The sequence below is a fragment of the Trematomus bernacchii genome, unplaced genomic scaffold (genome assembly GCF_902827165.1).
Source record: "Trematomus bernacchii unplaced genomic scaffold, fTreBer1.1, whole genome shotgun sequence".
Lineage (NCBI taxonomy): Eukaryota > Metazoa > Chordata > Actinopteri > Perciformes > Nototheniidae > Trematomus > Trematomus bernacchii.
This window is the reverse complement of record NW_022987593.1, coordinates 18,954,404-18,974,427: the sequence shown is the minus strand read 5'-3', so window position 1 is coordinate 18,974,427 and position 20,024 is coordinate 18,954,404. Positions and strand designations below refer to the sequence as shown.

The window sequence follows — 20,024 nt, the reverse complement described above, 5'->3', positions numbered from 1 at the left end:
TCATCTCCACCGCTCCCATGTTTTATATTGTGTTGCCATAAGTTAGTCTCTCTGCGTTTGTCCGCTGGGCGAATGCTAATGCTAATAATGCTAATGCGAGGATAATAAAATGGCGGCTCTACAAAACATTTCAGAGTTTTACGGGGGTGGTTTGCAATTCGCCCAGCCAATCAGAACTGGGGCACTTTTTTCCCCCAGGAAAGTACCATCTCTCAGCAGGCACTAAAAATGGGGGTAAAAGTTCCCGGCTTGAAGTATTCTTTTTGGTGTGAACGCGACATACGGGGAAAAGTACTCCGGTGTGAACGCGGCTAAAGTATACATTGGATGAAATAGGAAGTGAGGAGTGGAGACAGGAAGAGAAGATGAAGGGATGTTGCCAATACAAGTTGAAAAATGTAGGCAGGGAGGGATGAAGTCGTGTAGGGATGGAGGGGTGGAGGGATGAAGTAAAGATTGGATGAGGGAATGAGAAGGGGATGAAGGGATGAGGGAGGAATCCATGGATGATGGAATGTTGGAATGAATGGATTTAAGGATGAAGTGTTGAGTGTTTAAGGGTCAAGGAATTTAGGGAGGAAATTATGAATGGATGAAGGAATTAAGGGATAAATGGAAAAGAGAATATATAAAGGAAGGGATGAATCGATGAAGGGATGTAGGGAAGGAGGGATGAATGGATGTAGGTAGGTAGGTAGGGATAATGGATGTAGGTAGGTAGGGATAATGGATGTAGGTATTGAGGATGGATGAAGGGAGGAATGGGGACATTGAGGGATGGGGGAATTTAGGGTTGAGCGTTTAAGTGTCAAGGAAATTAGGCAAGTAAGGATGAATGGAAGAAGGGATGTAGGGAGGGAGGAATTAGGGGATGTAAGGACGAAGGGTGCAGAAAGAAAGGGATGAACGGATGAAGGTTGGAGGGGTTAGGGAATGTAGGGAGGGAGGAATGAATGGAAAATGGGATATATGGATCTGGGCATTTAGGGTAAAGGGTCAAAGGGATGTAAGGAGGAAGGGATGAATGAAAGAAAGAAGGGAAGACTAAATAAAGGGATGTAGGGAGGAAGGAATCAAGGTATACACGGATAAAGGGATATAGGTAGAAAGGGATAAATGGATGAAAGGATGTAGGAAAGGAGGGACAAATGGTTGAAGGGATGAGGTAGGAAGGGGAAGGGATACATGGAAGGGGCATGGAGTGTGGATGTTGAAACATGAAACTTTTATCAAAGTTTTGATACGGCAGTTTGAGCGTGTGGTCTGTCGTGAAGAGATGAAACGAGGACAGATGTGTTGACCGGATAAAAGAACTATAGCAGATGATAAGAGATGTGGTTGAGGCTTAGCCCTGTGCAGAAGACGGATATCAGACTGGTTAACAACCACATTTACTTCCTGTTTAGACTATTAATATGCATGATGAGCAAAACCCCAGTAACACCTACTACACAGGAAAGAAATGTTGTTTAATGAAATACAAACTTAAAGAGAGCTTCTTCCTATACCACTGAATCCAGAGAATAGCAGTGAAGGAGGAACGATGTGTTTAAAGATGCCTTTCCTCTGTCGTCAATAAGCAGAAGACGGATATCAGGCTGTTAGAAGACTATATTTCCTTCCTCTTTTGATCATTAGTATGCATGATGAGCCAAATGCAAGTAACACAGATTTGGACTCACAGTTTTTAATATGATGAAGTTGATTAAAACAATAGTTTCAATAACTTTAGCTTGTTTTGGTGGATCAGTTGGAAGAGCTGTGTTCATCTTACGTTTAAACAGAAGCTTTAACATTTGAAAACTGAGCTCACAGCATGCAGCAAATTCATCACAAACTATCTCCATGTTTAGATACGACTGGAGATAAGAGAGTACATCTGTATTTTTGTAGTTTGGGTGAATTTACCCTTTAAAGCAGACAGTGGAGGGAGCACTCACTGATGAAGCCTGAATGTGTCACCCTCAAGATCCCCCACTAGAGGACAGTGAAACATCAGATACTGACTCAGGACCCTGAAAGAACATATTAACATCAATGACTGATTATTTTGACAAATTCAAATTCACTTTTTGTTCTTTATCTAAAAATATTATGAGTGAACAAATGTGCATTTTTAGTTTTTTACCATGGACATCCAACCCAATAAACATTAGAAGTCTTATCGTGTATATAATACAAATAGTTCACACTGGTCACCAACATCATTGACATATTCCAAACTCAGCAGAAACTTTAATACAATCCTTTATTCTTAAACATAATCTCATATTATTGGTTATTGACTAGCATTAAATAATGGACTTTTCCCTCTAGGACTACACCAAAACAATAGATCAGCTAACGATGTATAACAGGCGGTGTAGGATGTTAAGCACTGATGAATGTAAAGGGAAAAGGGAAAAAAGGATGAGAAGGTACTGTAGTCTCGGCAGATAGAGCCCACTGACGGTACCTAGAATGAGACAATAGCCGCGTTCACACCAAGTACTTTGCCAGACTTAGTGCCCCGGCACTTAGTACCCCCAGGGCACTTAGTACAGATCGCGTTCACACCGGAATAAGTTCCCTGAGGGAAGATTACGCAAATGAGCTGCTGACGTCACTTCTTCTTCTTCTGCTTTGGGTTTACTGGCAGGCCGCAAACAACTTCACGGCGTATACTGCCACCCGAAGTCCCCGGCCGGAAGTCCCCGGAGTTGGGGCCTGGCTTCAGTAGAAGCTGCTGGGACTCCCAGCAGCTTCTACTGAAGCCGTCCGAGTAAATCGCCAGAACACCGACACCTCCTCATCTCCACCGCTCCCATGTTTTAGTTTGTGTTGCCATAAGTTAGTCTCTCTGCGTTTGTGCGCTGGGCGAATGCTAATGCTAATAATGCTAATGCAAGGATAATAAAATGGCGGCTCTACAAAACTCTCCCTAATTCAGAGGCTCAGTGTTAGCATTGTGTGTTTTCTTTTGAAAAAAAATGTAAAATGATCAGTTAGATGAGTTTCTTACATGGATATAAAACATTCATAGTTTATTAAATGAACATGCCCTCAGACACTGTTTCCTGCAAGATGTTGCGGCACCTGGATCTTACTGCTTTGATTAATGACTTTCTAGTCCAGTCGTGGTGGAACTTGGAGACTCTGTATGTGGCAATGCCAGAGTTGGATAAAATTCCCAGTTCTCAATGTCCGGTCTCAGTTCATTAATGACATAACCTACATGGTATGGCATGCCATTGAATAATTGCGGGAAATAGAAATACTGGAAACACAATATAACTTGGTGAAAGTCTAGTTTTTGTCAAGATACATGACAAGGTGAACACAATAAAGGCAGACTGAGTGATGAAAAGTTTGTAACCACAGCACAGCCACAGTCCTGCTTATCATTGTGGGACATGTAGTTTAGTTAAAGGGGACCTATCATGCAAAATGCACTTGTGTACGTCTTTTATACATGAATATGTGTCCCCGGTGTTCCAGGGAACTCACCAAGTGTCAGAAAACACAACCCTCTCTATTTTCCTCCATACCCAAATCTCTAAAAAAAGGGGCTGCAACGGATCTGATAAAAACTGATCCAGATTTGAACACTGTCCTGACGTCAGGACGGTGGCGCTACGGCTATTGGGCACTCCACCAATCAGGAGGAGACAGCCACGGCCATTGCCGTTCGAAAGCGCTGGAGACGCTGTAGTACATATGCCAGGCCTGTAGGTGGTGCTGTTCTCACAGAATCAGCCCTTGCTAAAACAGATCTAAAAAATGTCAAATTGAGCAAAATGAGGCATGGCTAAAATGCATGATCTGTTTGGTATTTTGAATAAAAAAAAGTATAAATATGCCTTATATAGGTATGGTCCTACACTATATTATTCAAATATAGCATGATAGGTCCATTTTAAGCTGCAGTTTGTGCTGCAGACTGTTTATCTATTTTGACTCATGCACTTTTCTACTTTAGATTTCTTTGATGTGAAAAGTAGTATTGCAAACCTTTCCCAGTTTGTTCGCTGCTGAGATTACCTGAGAGACCATTGATTTAGATACTTAATTTAGCCTTCTTTTACAAAAAAGAAAGACATGAGAACTAAGAGAGGTGGTCTTTAGAAAGGTTTCTTTTGGCCACAACACCTTTTTTTGCAAAACAAGCTGTGCATTTTAATAATGTCAAGAGGAAGGAAGTGGTATTTTGAACCTGCTTTCAGTCTCCTTTTCACTCTCAAGCCCACAGAAGGACGTTAAGATTCAAGAGAACTTCCTTTAAGTTGATGTAGAACTGTTTTCTTGTCGACATCAATCTTCTTTATTTTATAGCCACACGGAGACGAGAGGAGCCGCTATGATTTTAACAGCGAGTGGATTCTTTGTCTTCCTTCTCTGTATGCCAGGTAATGTATATCCACATTAACATTGTACAACCTTTACCACACTTATTCAAAGCACCTCGAAGAGAGATATATTATTTTCAATCGACTGTTGTACTTGTATGTTTTTATGCTCTTTATGTCTTTCTATAAATGGTTTGTTGACACAAAATGCACGTTTTAAACAATTTGTTGACAATTCCCACGTACCCAAAACTGATCAAATATAATACAAACTTGTATTCTATATTCTAGTTAAGGCATAGTTAGATTGACACATTATCAGGACGTTTTTTTGATAATGACTGCTGATAGTTCGGTCATTTTAAGCTTGTCCATGTTTCCATTGCCCAAAATCACATCGGTCATTTGATCCACTTTGTCTATTTCACTGATATTAACTAAGCATTTTCTGAATTAGTTTCTGATGTGCTCTGTGTTACAGCGGTTCAGGGTCAGCGTGGCTGGGGAGTGGCTTACTCTTCTACTAAGATCTGTGCAGTGAAAGGATCAACAGTGGAAATAAGCTGCAGCTACAGATACCCATCTAGAATAAATGGCCATGAAAACACAGTACAGAAAACCTTCTGGTTTACTCAGAAGAAAAATGGTGAACTTGTAGATCTGTTAACAGACTCAGAGTATGCAGGTCGTGTAGAGGATCTCTGTGAAAACAACAGATGCACTCTGAGAATCAAAAACCTGAGAGAGAGCGACTCAGCTGAGTACAAGTTCAGGCTCAAAACGAACCAACCAGATGTGCGTTTTGCTGCTTCACCAGGAGTCACTTTGTCTGTCACAGGTAACTTTTTCATATAAATGTTAAATGTGTACTGTGCTATGAATGTTTGATAAAGAACTTAGTGTGATATGTCCTGCAATGGAAGTGTTCCAACCTAATCCTGCACTGCATGTATGTGTGTGTGTTTGTATGTGGGTGTGTGTGTGTGTGTGTGTGTGTGTGTGTGTGTGTGTGTGTGTGTGTATGTGTGTGTATGTGTGTGTGGTCTATCATTACTATACTTGTCGGGACCTACATCTGTTTACACAAAATGGAGGTCCCCATGAGGGGAATCATTAATTTTAGGGTGAAGACTTGGTTAGGGTTAGGGTAAGGTTAAGGGTAAGGGTAAGGGTTAGGCATGTGTTGGTTATGGTTAAGGTTAGGATAAGTCTCCAGGAAATGCATGTAAGTCAATGTAACGTCCCCTGAAGTGATGTATACATGGTATGTGTGTGTGTGTGTGTGTGTGTGTGTGTGTGTGTTAGGGGTGTAACGGTTCACATAATTCACGGTTCGGTATGTACCTCGGTTTGGGGGTCACGGTTCGGTACGGGTTCGGTACAACAAGAAAAAGCAAATTTGTTTTTTATTTATTTTGAACAGTAGTGCAAGTGTCAGTTTAAAAATAAGGAACTCTAACATTTTGGATAATTAACTTTATTACACAGTTAAAAACAAACCACAAACAGTACCACACACACACTCAGATGGACATATTATCTATAATGGCTGATGTCAAACAAAAAGGTTCAATAAGCTGTAAAACTAAAAAGAATGTCTTGAAAATATTACAAAATAAATAATAAGATAGTGTTTCAATCACTTTCAATCACAATCAATAAAAGTCGGGGTCCTCCACTATTGCATAAGGGTGCATAGCCGTTGAAAAACATATGCCAAAAGCTTCCGTTATTTATTTTGGTTTCTCGGCTTTCATGTCTATTGGCTTCTTAAAAACAGCGGGGATAAGCTTTGAACTGCTGTTGTCTTTTGCCGGGCTCCGGTGATTGCCAAATCTGGGTGATGCCTTCTGATATTATTTAGCATGTTTGGCTTGTGTTACCATTAGCATACCGCACCGCTGTCAAACAACGCCGGCACACCGTCCTCGTCCGATCCACCACTCGCACACTCCATCGTTATTGTAGTCCACAGGGAACCCGAAATGTTCCCACACAGCTGATTTAAAAGAAGCAGGTGGGTCTTGAAGTTCTAGCTCCTGTGTGTTATCTGAACTCGCAATACTAACTTTTCTTCTTCTTGTATTTTGTTCGTTTTGTTATGTTTTCTTCTTCTTCTTCATTTGTTGTTTAAGGGCGGCTGGCAAACAGCTTTTAGGCGCAACACCGCCCCCTGGATTATATATAGTGTAGTGGATACTGCCCTGAATGACAGACTTTTTTCCCACTCGTAAAATAAAGGCGTATTCGTCGTGTGACTGCATGCACCGAACCGTGGCGTCCGAACCGTGACGGTACGGGACGAATACGGATACCGTTACACCCCTAGTGTGTGTGTGTGTGTGTGTGTGTGTGTGTGTGTGTGTGTGTGTGTGTGTGTGTGTGTGTGTGTGTGTGTGTGTGTGTGTGTGTGTGTGTGTGTGTGTGCGTGCGTGCGTGCGTGTGCGTGCGTGCGTGTGCGTGTGTGACATCTCTGTATGTTTTTGGTTGATATTGTCTTCATTTTATTCAATAGCTACGATATAATGAACCATAGGGTGAAACAAACACCCATTATAGATGCTGTGAATGCTTTGGGGTATTTATATGAATATAAATCATTATTATTTAATTTGTTGTTTCCTTCTCAGATCCAGATCTACTGGTCAAGGTCATGGAAACAATGATCCACCAGAGTATTTCCAAAGCAAAGCTTCAGTGTCACAGCAGATGTCTTTTACCTCATGACCCTTCCTACATCTGGTTCAAGAACGGACAGAAAATTCGTGCAGAAACATCTTCTTTTTCAGTCTATTTTGATTCAGCTGACAGCTATTCCTGCGCTCTTAAAGGACATGAGAATTTCCCGTCTCCTTCACAGTGTGAGTTTACTCCACAGTCTTTCACTAACAGAACGCCATGGCACAATGATTACAATTATTTTGAATATCAATAAATCCACTTCCCCTTTTTATATTAAGTTTTTATGTTTGGCCCCTCGCTCTCCAGGATCACTTCTGCTTTAAGCAACTCAACAACCTGCTCTGTATCACAGCTGTGAGAGAGTGAGTTGTATCAGCTCAGTTTAACCAATGTTTTATCTTTCAGGTGTCTATGGTCAAAACTGCAACAAAGTGATTCACACTGACCGGAGCATCTGTGCCTTCAAAGGATCATCAGAGGACATTTCCTGCATGTACAGTAGTTATGAATCTATCACTGATGGATTCTGGTTCAGTCCTGAGCGTTATCATCAGTGGCAGAATCCCTCAGAACCTGAGGACCTTAGTGAAGACTCCCAGTATGCAGGTCGTGCTCAGATCCTTGAAACAGAGAGAGGACGCTCCACTCTGAGGATCTCTGACCTGAGAGACTCAGATTCAGCTCAGTATCTCTTCAAATTCAAAACACGAAACTTTGAATGGAGAAGTGATTTACCTGGTACAACTCTGACTGTCACAGGTACTGATCAACACACACTGATGTTATACAGTATACCAGTACTTAATGTGTAAGGTAGCTGTTATAATGTAGATTGTCAATTACAACTCTCTATCCATTAATGTTTATCTTATTTTAGACTTTGTACCCTTGATTTGGGTATTTGATAAATAGCAAACACTTTTCTGCTCCTCAAGATCCAGATCTGAAGGTGCAGGTGAAAACAGCTTCATGGTCTGAGCTCCAGTGTTACACCAGTTGTCGCCTGCCACATGGTTCTTCCTACATCTGGTATGAGAATGGGCTGAAAATTGCAATACGAGCTGATTCTGCATATTCAGGCCACTTTGGTTCTGCATCCAGCTACTGCTGCGCTGTGCAAGGACATGAGGATTTCCCCTCTCCTCCAGTGTGTGAGTGTTTCCCTCTGGCCCTCTGGTGGAGCTTGTAGGTTATTGCACTTTACCTTCAAAGCTTTTAATTCAGTAGTAGCTGGTCATCATAAATAGCTGAGACTCAGAAGAAAAGCATACTGCTGATAACAACATTGCAGAGATGTTGCAAAGACCATGCCATCTTTTGTGCATACTATACTCTTACTTCTTCTATGACTTTTTAGTGACTTACTATTAAATAGTTTTTTATAAAAACTGTACTCTGACTCTTTATGAGGAAGGAATATTATAACATGATTTGATTGACTTCTGTGTGACATACTTTACTTTTCATGACACATTTAAATGTTACTTTATTGTGATTCAATCAACCAAATCTTTTTACAGTATATAACCCAATATCAACAATCTCAAAATCGCCTCAGGTGGCTTTACAGTGATTACAGCATGTTTGTTTTAAGAGTGCACACCCTTCTGTTTGCCATTGTTCACCTGTGCCCTAAACTAATGTTTTTTTGCCAAAACAAATTCACAAAGAACATTTTAAATTGTTTTGTTTTTCAGGTGTCAGAGGTCAAACCTGTAACAGAGTAATTTACACTGAGAGAAGCATCTGCGCCTTAAAAGGATCATCAGTGGACATTTCCTGCACGTACAGCAGCTTTGAAGACGATGTTAAATCAAAGTTCTGGTTCATTCCTGAGCGTAGTCATCAGGGACAGAATCCCTCTCAACCTGAGGACCTTAGTGAAGACTCCCAGTATGCAGGTCGTGTTCAGATCCTTGAAACAGAGAGAGGACGCTCCACTCTGAGGATCTCTGACCTGAGAGACTCAGATTCAGCTCAGTATCTCTTCAAATTCAAAACACCAAGCTTTGAATGGAGGAGTGATTTACCTGGAACAACTCTGACTGTCACAGGTACTGATCAACACACACTGATGTTCACAGCAGCAGCAGTTTCATTAAAAATAAAAAATAAACCCCTTGTACCACTATTTTAATAAGGTGGTTGAAGGCTTTAATAAACATTGGCTTTAATCATGATTTTAAATGCGTTTTAAAAAATGTTGTAGATACGCAATTGAACACAGAAAAAGCTTTTCTGTTACCAGGCTTTAATAACAATGCTTTGGCTAAGTGTTTATTTTTAACTTTTCCTAATAGCTCACTGTAGATTATTAGGAAAATTATCTAAATTAATCAGAGGAAGAAGAATCAAGTTATGTACAGTATTTAAGAAAAAATAGTAATACCACATTGTAAACATTTTCTATCACAAGTAACATTCATTTGTTTCTTAAATAAAAGTAAAAAAGCTATTAGCATAGCTATTCAATGCATCACAATCTACTTAAAGCATGTTTTCTACAGTGAAATAGAGCTTGTTCATTTACTTATTATAACATTTCTAAAATACAATTTCTTTGCAACACAAAAGTTCTCAGGAATGGCTCATAGCTGAGCTCCTCAATATTTAAAACATGTGAACACTTGGCAAAGTAGTATAAAGAAAGGCTTACAACTCAAGTTTATATTAAACCATAACAAAAGTTTGAATGATTCTCGTCGCTAACCTTCATTACATCTTCTGTTTGTGGTATATATCATAAGTTTAGATTTATATCTGTTCTTTTTTATGTCTGAAAGTATGTCACTTACAACCTTAAAGGTTATCACATTTGATTTGTAATGTTAAACATATCCAGCTCTGCAGGTGCAGGTGATCAGATCAACAGTCCACCAGTCATACACCTATGCAGAGCTGAAGTGTCACAGCGGCTGCAGTCCAGCTGGTGTTTCCTACGTCTGGTTCAAGAACAACGAGAAAATCATCAAAGAGGAAAGATCTTTATATGAAGACCAGTTTTATCCTGGAGACATCATCTCTTGTGCTTTGAAAGGACACGAGAATTACAGCTCTCCTTTGCTATGTGAGTTTGCTCCACTGTGTAATTAAGACAAATATTTATATTGAACGACATAACAGAGACGCATTAAGGAATCAACCTCCAGATACATTGCACCTAACATTTGCCTCACAAAATTGTTGTTTTTTACTCCAGATGCTCTGAAGTTTCCTGTTGTGTCAGTAAGTCCTTCTGCTGAGATAGAGGAGGGCAGTTCAGTGACTCTGACCTGTAGCAGTGATGCTAACCCAGCAGCTAACTACACCTGGTACAAGGAGAATGGAAATCAGAAACTTCCTCCTCTCACTACAGAACCAAAGCTTTTCTTCAGCTCCATCCAGGTTTCTGACTCTGGACAGTATTTCTGTGCAGCTGAGAACGAGCTGGGGAAACGGACATCTGAAATGAACTCTATTGATGTGAAATGTGAGGAAATACAGTTTATCAATTGTAATTGTCATGTTTTAATCACTTGAAAAGGGTCTTTCAGGGTTCTCACTTACTTCATTTTCACATTCTGCTAATTTTGAGACCCTTGATGGAGAGATGTTTTCCTGATGAGCTGGGTGCAATTTTGTCATTAATCGTGTAAACTAATCTCCTGCAGATGCTCCAAAGCTCCCCTCTGTGTCAGTGAGTCTCTCTGCTGAGATAGAGGAGGGCAGTTCAGTGACTCTGACCTGTAGCAGTGATGCTAACCCAGCAGCTAACTACACCTGGTACAAGGAGAACCAAACACTGTTTCAGGGAACAGAAGGAAGTTATCATGTCACCTCCATCAGCTCTGAGGACAGAGGGAACTACTACTGCAAGTCTGGGAATCAATATGGAGTGATCAAATCTACGTCTCTATTTGTAGATGTTCTGTGTGAGTAATAGACAACAGCACTTCTCTCATGCTAACACTGTATTTATAAGTAGGGATTCGTTGGTTGCTTTGTGCCATTGTGGAGGTAGAGTCTGGTTCACGACATGTGTAATTATTAATACATTTCTCTCCTAATATCGTCCTCCAGATGGTCCAAAGCTCCCCTCTGTGTCAGTGAGTCCCTCTGCTGAGATAGAGGAGGGCAGTTCAGTGACTCTGACCTGTAGCAGTGATGCTAACCCAGCAGCTAACTACACCTGGTACAAGGAGAATGAAGACTCTCCAAAAGCTTCAGGACAGATCTTCAACATCACTGACTTCAGAGCTGAACACAGTGGGAGTTATTACTGTGGAGCCCAGAACAAGTTAGGACGTCAAAACTCCACCTTTCATCAGATTGTTTTGACTGGTAGGTTTCATTCACTTACACACACCAAACTAAAAAGAACAAAATTATAACAGGATTATGACAATTAACATATCTGGGTCCTGTTGCAGTAAACTCAGAAAGCCAACTAACCTCTTCACTTGTTTTTTATAATGTGTCCGACTACAACTGTGACAAATTCATTCTTGATTTTGACTTATTTGACTTTGTTTCATTTCAAAATAATGAACACGCACCTCAGCTATCTTTTGAATCAGACTTTTGAAAAAAAAGATACACACGAACAATATGGAAAAGGCATTTCTGAGGTCTGTTTCTGATCATGCTCAATATTTTCGACTAGTGTAGACCTCAACTTGATAAAACCGATACCGATAAAAAACGATAAGTTGATAAAGATATAGAACCATTATTATTTTACTGTCCGAAAACACAATTTATTGAATTGTAAGATCTAGGTTTTTTCTTTTCATATTATATTCATAAAAGCTTCATTAACTGTCAGTGTTTTTCGTCTTGTCATAGGAGCATGGAAATCTAGAGCTGCTGGAATCACCACTGCTGTTGTTCTGTCAGTCATCCTTCTCTCTATATTTGTATTGATCAGGTAAGAAGTCCACTTTCATTAAGGTAATGTTTAGTGAAAGCACTAAACATGGTATGCTGGATATTTTTGATAATATTGGGCAATAAAATATGTAAATTAGGACAACACTGTAAAGTTATATCTCATCTCAATATCTTCCTTTTCTTCAAACTCACTGTCAGACTGAATTTTCAGAAATGTGATCCTCATATCCTATTAAAGATTAGTTAGGGAAGCTGTGGCGCAGTGGGATAGCGCTGGTTCCACTCCCACTGCAGTCAACTTATCGTTATTGGACACTTCACCCCAAATTGCACCTGTGGAGATGTCCACAGTATTGAGAGTATGTAAGTCACTTTGGATAAAAGCATCTAAAAGGTCAAATGTAATGTAATGGTTACCGCAAGATGGAGGGTTAAATGTGTTGGAATGTGAAAGCAGAAAGGAGTTTGGTCTTGAAATGTAACACTGAGTCTGAGTTTCTTTTATGAAAGCAGGTCCCCCAGTCAGGAACACCATGACATAGTTCAAACTTGTGTGTTTGTATAATTTAGTGCTTTCCAGAAGTCAGCAATTATCTTGGATATTTGACTGCATGGTGTTATTAGGAAAGGATAATAGGCGCTTTCACACCGGAGTACTTTTCCCCGTACTTTTCCCGTTTAGTTCCGATAGTTCCTGGGATTTTGCGTTCACACCAAAAAGAGAACTTAGTTCATGAACTTTTACCCCCATGTTTAGTGCCTGCTAGAGAGCAGGTACTTTCCAGGGGAGAAAAAAGTTCCAATTTCTGATTGGCTGGGCGGATTGCAAACCACGCCCCGTAAAACTCTGAAAAGTTTTGTGAAGCCGCCATTGTATTTGCTGGCATTAGCCTTATTAGCATTAGCATTAGCCCAGCGCACAAACGCAGAGAGACTAACTTATGGCAACACAAAAGAAAACATGGGAGCGGTGGAGATGTGGAGGTGTCGGCGTTCTGGCGATTTACTCGGAAGGCTTCAGTAGAAGCTGCTGGGAGTCCCAGCAGTTTCTACTGAAGCCAGTCCCCAACTCCAGGGACTTCCGGCCGGGGACTTCGGGTGGCAGTATACGCCGTGAAGTTGTTTGCGGCCTGCCAGTAAACCCAAAGCAGTAGAAGAAGAAGTGACGTCAGCGGCTTCGTTTGCGTAATCTTCCCTCAGGGAACTTATTCCGGTGTGAACGTGATCTTAGTTCCATGCGGGTACTAAGTGCTGGGAAGTACGGCAAAGTACTTGGTGTGAAAGTGGCTAATGACCAATAAAAGTAACATGAAAAATATTTGTTTCATTATCAGTTTAGCACATTGCTAAAATGTTATTGTTTAATTATTTTAACCAGGAAGAAGAAAGCTGCCAAGCGATCATCTGAGCCCGGAGAGCCACCGGACAACAGCAAACAGGTGAGAAAGAATAATAATCAACAAAAGCAAAAAAGGTTTCAACTGTTCAGTTCAGATATTTTTTATACATTTTTTTTCACTACTAATTACTGGTAATATTTGCATTAATTGTGTGACCGTCTATGTTTCATGTTTCCTGTAGATGTTTGATTGCTCGTTTTACTGCACTTTTAGTGTACAGTTTTGCTGTTATGCTGCTGTGTTTGTTGTATTTTTGTGGCTCTGGCACAACAATTTCCTTCGGGATAAATAAAGTCTTATCTTATCTTATCTTATCTTATCTTATCTTTTCGCTGGGCTACACAAAAGCTCTTTATGTCTTAAAAGATGCATTAAAAGTAGAAAAAGAGTCTGAGTGGGTAAACTGGCACGAGTCTACATTTAGGTTTTTTGGTCCAATCAGGACTTGAATCAGCAATTGTTCCGTTCCCAAGCCAACACACTGAGCTACTGCTGCTCCAAGACAGAGCTTCAAGTAAAGTTCAAGATTGTTTTAGGGAACATTGGGTATTCTTAACCTTCACATATTCCCTACAACACAGACCCAAACCCTTTTAAGGTAATCTTGTCTATGCAATATCTGCCCTTCAGAGTCCTCAGGAGGAGCTTCTCTATGCCAGTGTCCAGTTCTCCAAAAACCAGGCAGATCCTCTCTCCTCCAACATCGAGGATAGTGTTGTGTACGCTGAGGTCAAATTTAACAGCGCTGCCCCGAGGTGAGTAGATACTCTCACAGGAACATTACCCTGAGTTTAACGATGAAATTACTTGGAATAAAATCAACACGTGTTCACTTTTGCATCTGCCTGATGTGATTTTACTAGTTTTACAACCACTGTTTGGCCATTTGTACGATATCTAATCTGCAAAACTCCTAAATAAATGTTTCTCTTTGAAAAACAGAAGTCAGATGTCTGCCATAAAGGACTCAACTGCATTGTACAGCACAATCAACAAAACCAGGACACAGTAGGAATCTACAGCCCATCATTTTTATTAAAGGGACCCTATTGGGTTTTCCCTTCACTGTAGTGTGTTCTCTAGGTTTGTGTGCATGTAAATGGTCTGCAAAGGCTAACATCCATGTGTTCCCTCCAGAGGGAGTTTCTCCATTGGACTCCTTTGTTTACTTCCTAAACATAGTGACATCCCTATCGAACACTCTGGCTCCTATTGGCTTCTTTCTGAGAAGATATATGACTTTAGTGTGTTGTTGAGTTTGAGCCTGGGTTGGCTCTAATGACTATGTAGCTTATTTAATGCCTTTTATTGTAAACATAATATATGTATATTAAATGGCCTATTTAATGAAATGTACAGAAGCAAGGACACACTTTTTAAACCTTTTATTTGTTCTCTGGATTGGTGTTTAAGCACGGAGTGGATACATAATACTCTATAAATCATTATTCAGAGGGAATTAGAGACACCCAAATAGCTTTTACTTTCCATTTTACCAAAAAGATAGCAATGTAACTAACTTATTAACTTGTAAAACATGAGACAACCTTTCAATTTAAAATAAAGAGTTTACAGACCAATGTGTTTATCTATATCATGTTGTACTTAAACCTTTGTCAACAGTACGTTTTATTTGAGCTCTTGTTATGTTAGGCATACTCATTTGTTTTGTAAAATAAACCATTGAATAAAAGCTATAATAATGAAGCTGTTGTCAGAAAAAAAAACACAACCCTCTCTATTTTCCTCCATACCCAAATCTCTAAAAAAGGGGCTGCAACGGATCTGATAAAAACTGATCCAGATTTGAACACTGTCCTGACGTCAGGACGGTGGCGCTACGGCTATTGAGCCAACTCCACCAATCAGGAGGAGACAGCCACGGCCATTGCCGTTCGAAAGCGCTGGAGACGCTGTAGTACATATGCCAGGCCTGTAGATGGTGCTGTTCTCACAGAATCAGCCCTTGCAAAAACTGAGCTAGAAATTGTCAAATTGCGCAAAATGAGGCATGGCTAAAATGCATGATATGTTTGGTATTTTGAAGAAAAAAAAAGTATAAATATGCCTTATATTATTCAAATATATCATGATAGGTCCACTTTAAGCTGCAGTTTGTGCTGCAGACTGTTTATCTATTTTGACTCATGGACTTTTCTACTTTAGATTTTCTAATTGACTTATGGCAGACATTATAAAAGAATGCATCTTTTATGTCATGATGTTGATGCAGTTTCTTTGATGTGAAAAGTAATATTGCAAACTTTCCCTTGTCTCTTTGTGAATGATAGAAGTATAGTTAGTTTGTTCACTGCTGAGATTAACTGACAGACCATTGATTTAGATACTTAACTTAGCCTTCTTTTACAACAAAGGAAGACATGAGAACTAAGAGAGGTGGTCTTTATAAAGGTTTCTTTTGGCCACAACACCTTTTTTGCAAAACAAGCTGTGTTTTTAAATAATGTCAAGAGGAAGGAAGTGGTATTTTGAACCTGCTTTCAGTCTCCTTTTCACTCTCAAGCCCACAGAAGGACGTTAAGGTTCAAGAGAACTTCCTTTAAATTGATGTAGAACTGTTTTCTTGTGGACATCAATCTTCTTTATTTTATAGCCGCATGGAGACGAGAGGAGCCGCTATGATTTTAACAGCGAGTGGATTTTTTGTCTTCCTTCTCTGTATGCCAGGTAATGTATATCCACATTAACATTTTACAACCTTTACCACACTTATTCAAAGCACTTCCAAGAGAAATATATTATTTTCAATCGACTGTTGTACTTGTATATCATTGTAGGTCATTAGACAGTGTGTCTCTGTATGTTTTTAAGCTCTTTATGTCTTTCAATAAATGGTTTGTTGACACAAAATGCACGTTTTAAACAATTTGTTGACAATTCCCACGTACCCAAAACTGATCAAATATAATACAAACTTGTATTCTATATTCTAGTTAAGGCATAGTTAGATTGACGCATTATCAGGACGTTTTTTTGATAATCACTGCTGATAGTTCGGTCATTTTAAGCTTGTCTATGTTTCCATTGCCCAAAATCACATCAGTCATTTGATCCACTTTGTCTAATTCACTGAATTCGTTTCTGATGTGCTCTGTGTTACAGTCGTTCAGGGTCAGCATGACTGGGGAGTGACTTACTCTTCTACTAAGATCTGTGCAGTGAAAGGATCAACAGTGGACATAAACTGCAGCTACAAATACCCATCTAGAATATATGGCCATGAAAACACAGTACAGAAAACCTTCTGGTTTACTCAGAAGCAAAATGGTGAACTTGTAGATCTGACAACAGCCTCAGAGTATGCAGGTCGTATAGAGAATCTCTTTGAAAACAACAGATGCACTCTGAGAATCAAAAACCTGAGAGAGAGCGACTCAGCTGAGTACAGGTTCAGGTTCATAACAAACTACGATACATATACTGGTTCACCAGGAGTCACTTTGTCTGTCACAGGTAACTTTTTTCAATATAAATGTTAAATGTGTACTGTGCTGTGAAGGTTTGATAAAGAACTTAATGTGATATTTCCTGCAATGGAAGTTTTCCAACCTAATCCTGCACAGTGTGTATAAGTGTGTGTGTGTGTGTGTGTGTGTGTGTGTGTGTGTGTGTGTGTGTGTGTGTGTGTGTGTGTGTGTGTGTGTGTGTGTGTGTGTGTGTGTGTGTGTGTGTGTGTGTGTGTGTGTGTGTGTGTGTGTGTGTGTGTGTGTGTGTGTGTGTGGTTGATAATGTCTCTATTCTATTCAATAGCTACTATATAATTAACCTTAGGCTGAAACAAACACCCATTATAGATGCTGTGAATGCTTTGGGGTATTTATATGAATATAAATCATTATTATTTAATTTGTTGTTTCCTTCTCAGATCCAGATCTACTAGTCAAGGTCATCAGATCAATAGTCCACCAGAGTGTTTCCAAAGCAAAGCTTCAGTGTCACAGCAGATGTCTTTTACCTCATGACCCTTCCTACATCTGGTTCAAGAACGGACAGAAAATTCGGGCAGAAACATTTTCTTTTTCAGTCAATTCTGATTCAGCTGACAGCTATTCCTGCGCTCTTAAAGGACATGAGGATTTCCCGTCTCCTTCACAGTGTGAGTTTACTCCATAGTCTTTCACTAACACAACGCCATGGCACATTGATTACAATTACTTTGAATATCAATAAACCCACTTCCCCTTTTTATATTAAGTTTTTATTTTTGGCCCCTCGCTCTCCAGGATCACTTCTGCTTTAAGCAACTCAACAACCTGCTCTGTATTACAGCTGTGAGAGAGTGAGTTGTATCAGCTCAGTTTAACCAATGTTTTATCTTTCAGGTGTTGACGGTCAAAACTGCAACAGAGTGACTCACACTGACCGGAGCATCTGTGCCTTCAAAGGATCATCAGTGGACATTTCCTGCATGTACAGCAGTTATGAATCTATCACTGATGGATTCTGGTTCAGTCCTGAGCGTTATCATCAGTGGCAGAATCCCTCTCAGCCTGAGGACCTTAGTGAAGACTCCCAGTATTCAGGTCGTGTTCAGATCCTTGAAACATGGAGAGGACGCTCCACTCTGAGGATCTCTGACCTGAGAGACTCAGATTCAGCTCAGTATCTCTTCAAATTCAAAACACCAAGCTTTGAATGGAGGAGTGATTTACCTGGTACAACTCTGACTGTCACAGGTACTGACCAACACTCACTGATGTTATATACAGCATACCAGTAATTAATGTGTAAGGTAGCTGTTATAATGTAGATTGTCATGTACAACTCTCTATCCATTCATGTTTATCTTATTTTAGACTTTGTACCCTTGATTTGGGTATTTGATAAATAACAAACACTTTTTTTATCCTCAAAAATCCAGATCTGAAGGTGCAGGTGCAGGGGGGGAAATCATCTTCATGGTCTGAGCTCCAGTGTTACACCAGTTGTCGCCTGCCACAAGGTTCTTCCTACATCTGGTATGAGAATGGGCTGAAAATTGCAAAAGAAACATTCTCTTCATATTCAGTCTACTTTGGTTTTGCATCCAGCTACTCATGCGCTGTGCAAGGACATGAGGATTTCCCCTCTCCTCCAGTGTGTGAGTGTTTCCCTCTGACATGGCCCTCTGGTGGAGCTTGTAGGTTATTGCACTTTACCTTCAAAGCTTTTAATTCAGTTGCAGCTGGTCATCCGAAATAGCTGAGACTCAGAAGAAAGTTCTTAGTTCTTCTATGACTTTTTAGTCACTTACTATTAAATAGTTTTTTATGGCAAACTGTACTGTGACTTTTTATGAGATTTTCTATGGAATATTATAACATAATTTGATTGACTTCTATGTGACATACTATACTTTTCATGACACATTTAAATGTTACTTTATTGTGAAACAACCAACCAAATACTTTTACAGTAGATAACCCAATATCAACAATCTCAAAATCGCCTCAGCTGGCTTTACAGTGATAACAGCATGTTTATTTAAAAAAATTGTGCACACACTTCTGTTTGCCATTGTTTGAATGTGCCCTAATTAACAAACGTTTTTTTTGCCAAAACAAATTCACGAAGAACATTTTAAATTGTTTTGTTTTTCAGGTGTCACTGGTCAAACCTGTAACAGAGTAATTTACACTGAGAGAAGCATCTGCGCCTTAAAAGGATCATCAGTGGACATTTCCTGCACGTACAACAGTTATAAAGTATATGTTAAATCTACATTCTGGTTCAGTCCTGAGCGTAGTCATCAGGGACAGAATCCCTCTCAACCTGAGGACCTTAGTGAAGACTCCCAGTATGCAGGTCGTGTTCAGATCCTTGAAACAGAGAGAGGACGCTCCACTCTGAGGATCTCTGACCTGAGAGACTCAGATTCAGCTCAGTATCTCTTCAAATTCAAAACAACAGGCTTTGAATGGGGGAGTGATTTCCCTGGTACAACTCTGACTGTCACAGGTACTGATCAACACACACTGATGTTCACAGCAGCAGCAGTTTCATTCAAATAACTACAACTTTTGTACCACTTTCCTAAGAATGTGGTAGAAGGGTTTTATAACTATTGGCTTTTACCATGGTTTTAAATGTCTTTACAAATGTTGTGTACATATGCAATTGAACATAAAGATAGCCTTTGGGTTACCAGGCTTTAATAACAATGCTTTGTTTATTTTAAATAATAGCTCACTGTAGATTATTAGGAAAATTATCTCAATTAATCAGAGGAAGAAGAATCAAGTTATGTACAGTATTTAAGACAAAATAGTAACACCACATTGTAAACATTTTATGTTACAAGTAACATTCATTTGTTACTTAAATAAAAGTAAGAAAGCTATTAGCATAGCTATTTGGTTAGCAAATAGCTTTTCAATGTATTAGCATCACAATCTACTTAAAGGGGACCTATCATGCAAAATGCACTTTTGTACGTCTTAGAAATACTGGAAACACAATATAACTTGGTGAAAGTCTAGTTTTTGTCAAGATACATGACAAGGTGAACACAATAAAGGCAGACTGAGTGATGAAAAGTTTGTAACCACAGCACAGCCACAGTCCTGCTTATCATTGTGGGACATGTAGTTTAGTTAAAGGGGACCTATCATGCAAAATGCACTTTTGTACGTCTTTTATACATGAATATGTGTCCCCGGTGTTCCAGGGAACTCACCAAGTGTCAGAAAACACAACCCTCTCTATTTTCCTCCATACCCAATTCTCTAAAAAAGGGGCTGCAACGGAT

The 20,024-nt window shown here is 39.7% G+C and overlaps 2 protein-coding genes across 2 annotated transcripts in view; both read left to right on the top strand.

Annotated features, from left to right (window-relative positions):
- Positions 1–4,261: 4,261 nt before the first annotated feature.
- Positions 4,262–10,926, top strand: LOC117482003. The gene is made up of 10 exons (XM_034129947.1): positions 4,262–4,385; positions 4,807–5,163; positions 6,956–7,186; positions 7,413–7,766; positions 7,943–8,158; positions 8,705–9,061; positions 9,850–10,074; positions 10,207–10,476; positions 10,658–10,687; positions 10,910–10,926. Exons 1-10 carry the CDS (start codon positions 4,337–4,339, stop codon positions 10,924–10,926), a joined length of 2,106 nt encoding a protein of 701 aa, XP_033985838.1. The 5' UTR covers positions 4,262–4,336.
- A 187-nt stretch (positions 10,927–11,113) lies between these two features.
- LOC117482038 (B-cell receptor CD22-like) overlaps positions 11,114–20,024 on the top strand; it is a 35,504-nt gene continuing 26,593 nt past the window's right edge. Inside the window, exons 1-11 of the mRNA XM_034130005.1 lie at positions 11,114–11,327; positions 11,832–11,913; positions 13,255–13,315; positions 13,907–14,031; positions 14,219–14,284; positions 15,891–15,964; positions 16,400–16,750; positions 17,163–17,393; positions 17,620–17,973; positions 18,159–18,377; positions 18,878–19,234. Of these exons, the coding sequence (XP_033985896.1) occupies positions 14,226–14,284; positions 15,891–15,964; positions 16,400–16,750; positions 17,163–17,393; positions 17,620–17,973; positions 18,159–18,377; positions 18,878–19,234 (1,645 nt within the window). The 5' untranslated portion in view covers positions 11,114–11,327; positions 11,832–11,913; positions 13,255–13,315; positions 13,907–14,031; positions 14,219–14,225. The remainder of the gene's footprint in view (positions 11,328–11,831; positions 11,914–13,254; positions 13,316–13,906; positions 14,032–14,218; positions 14,285–15,890; positions 15,965–16,399; positions 16,751–17,162; positions 17,394–17,619; positions 17,974–18,158; positions 18,378–18,877; positions 19,235–20,024) is intronic.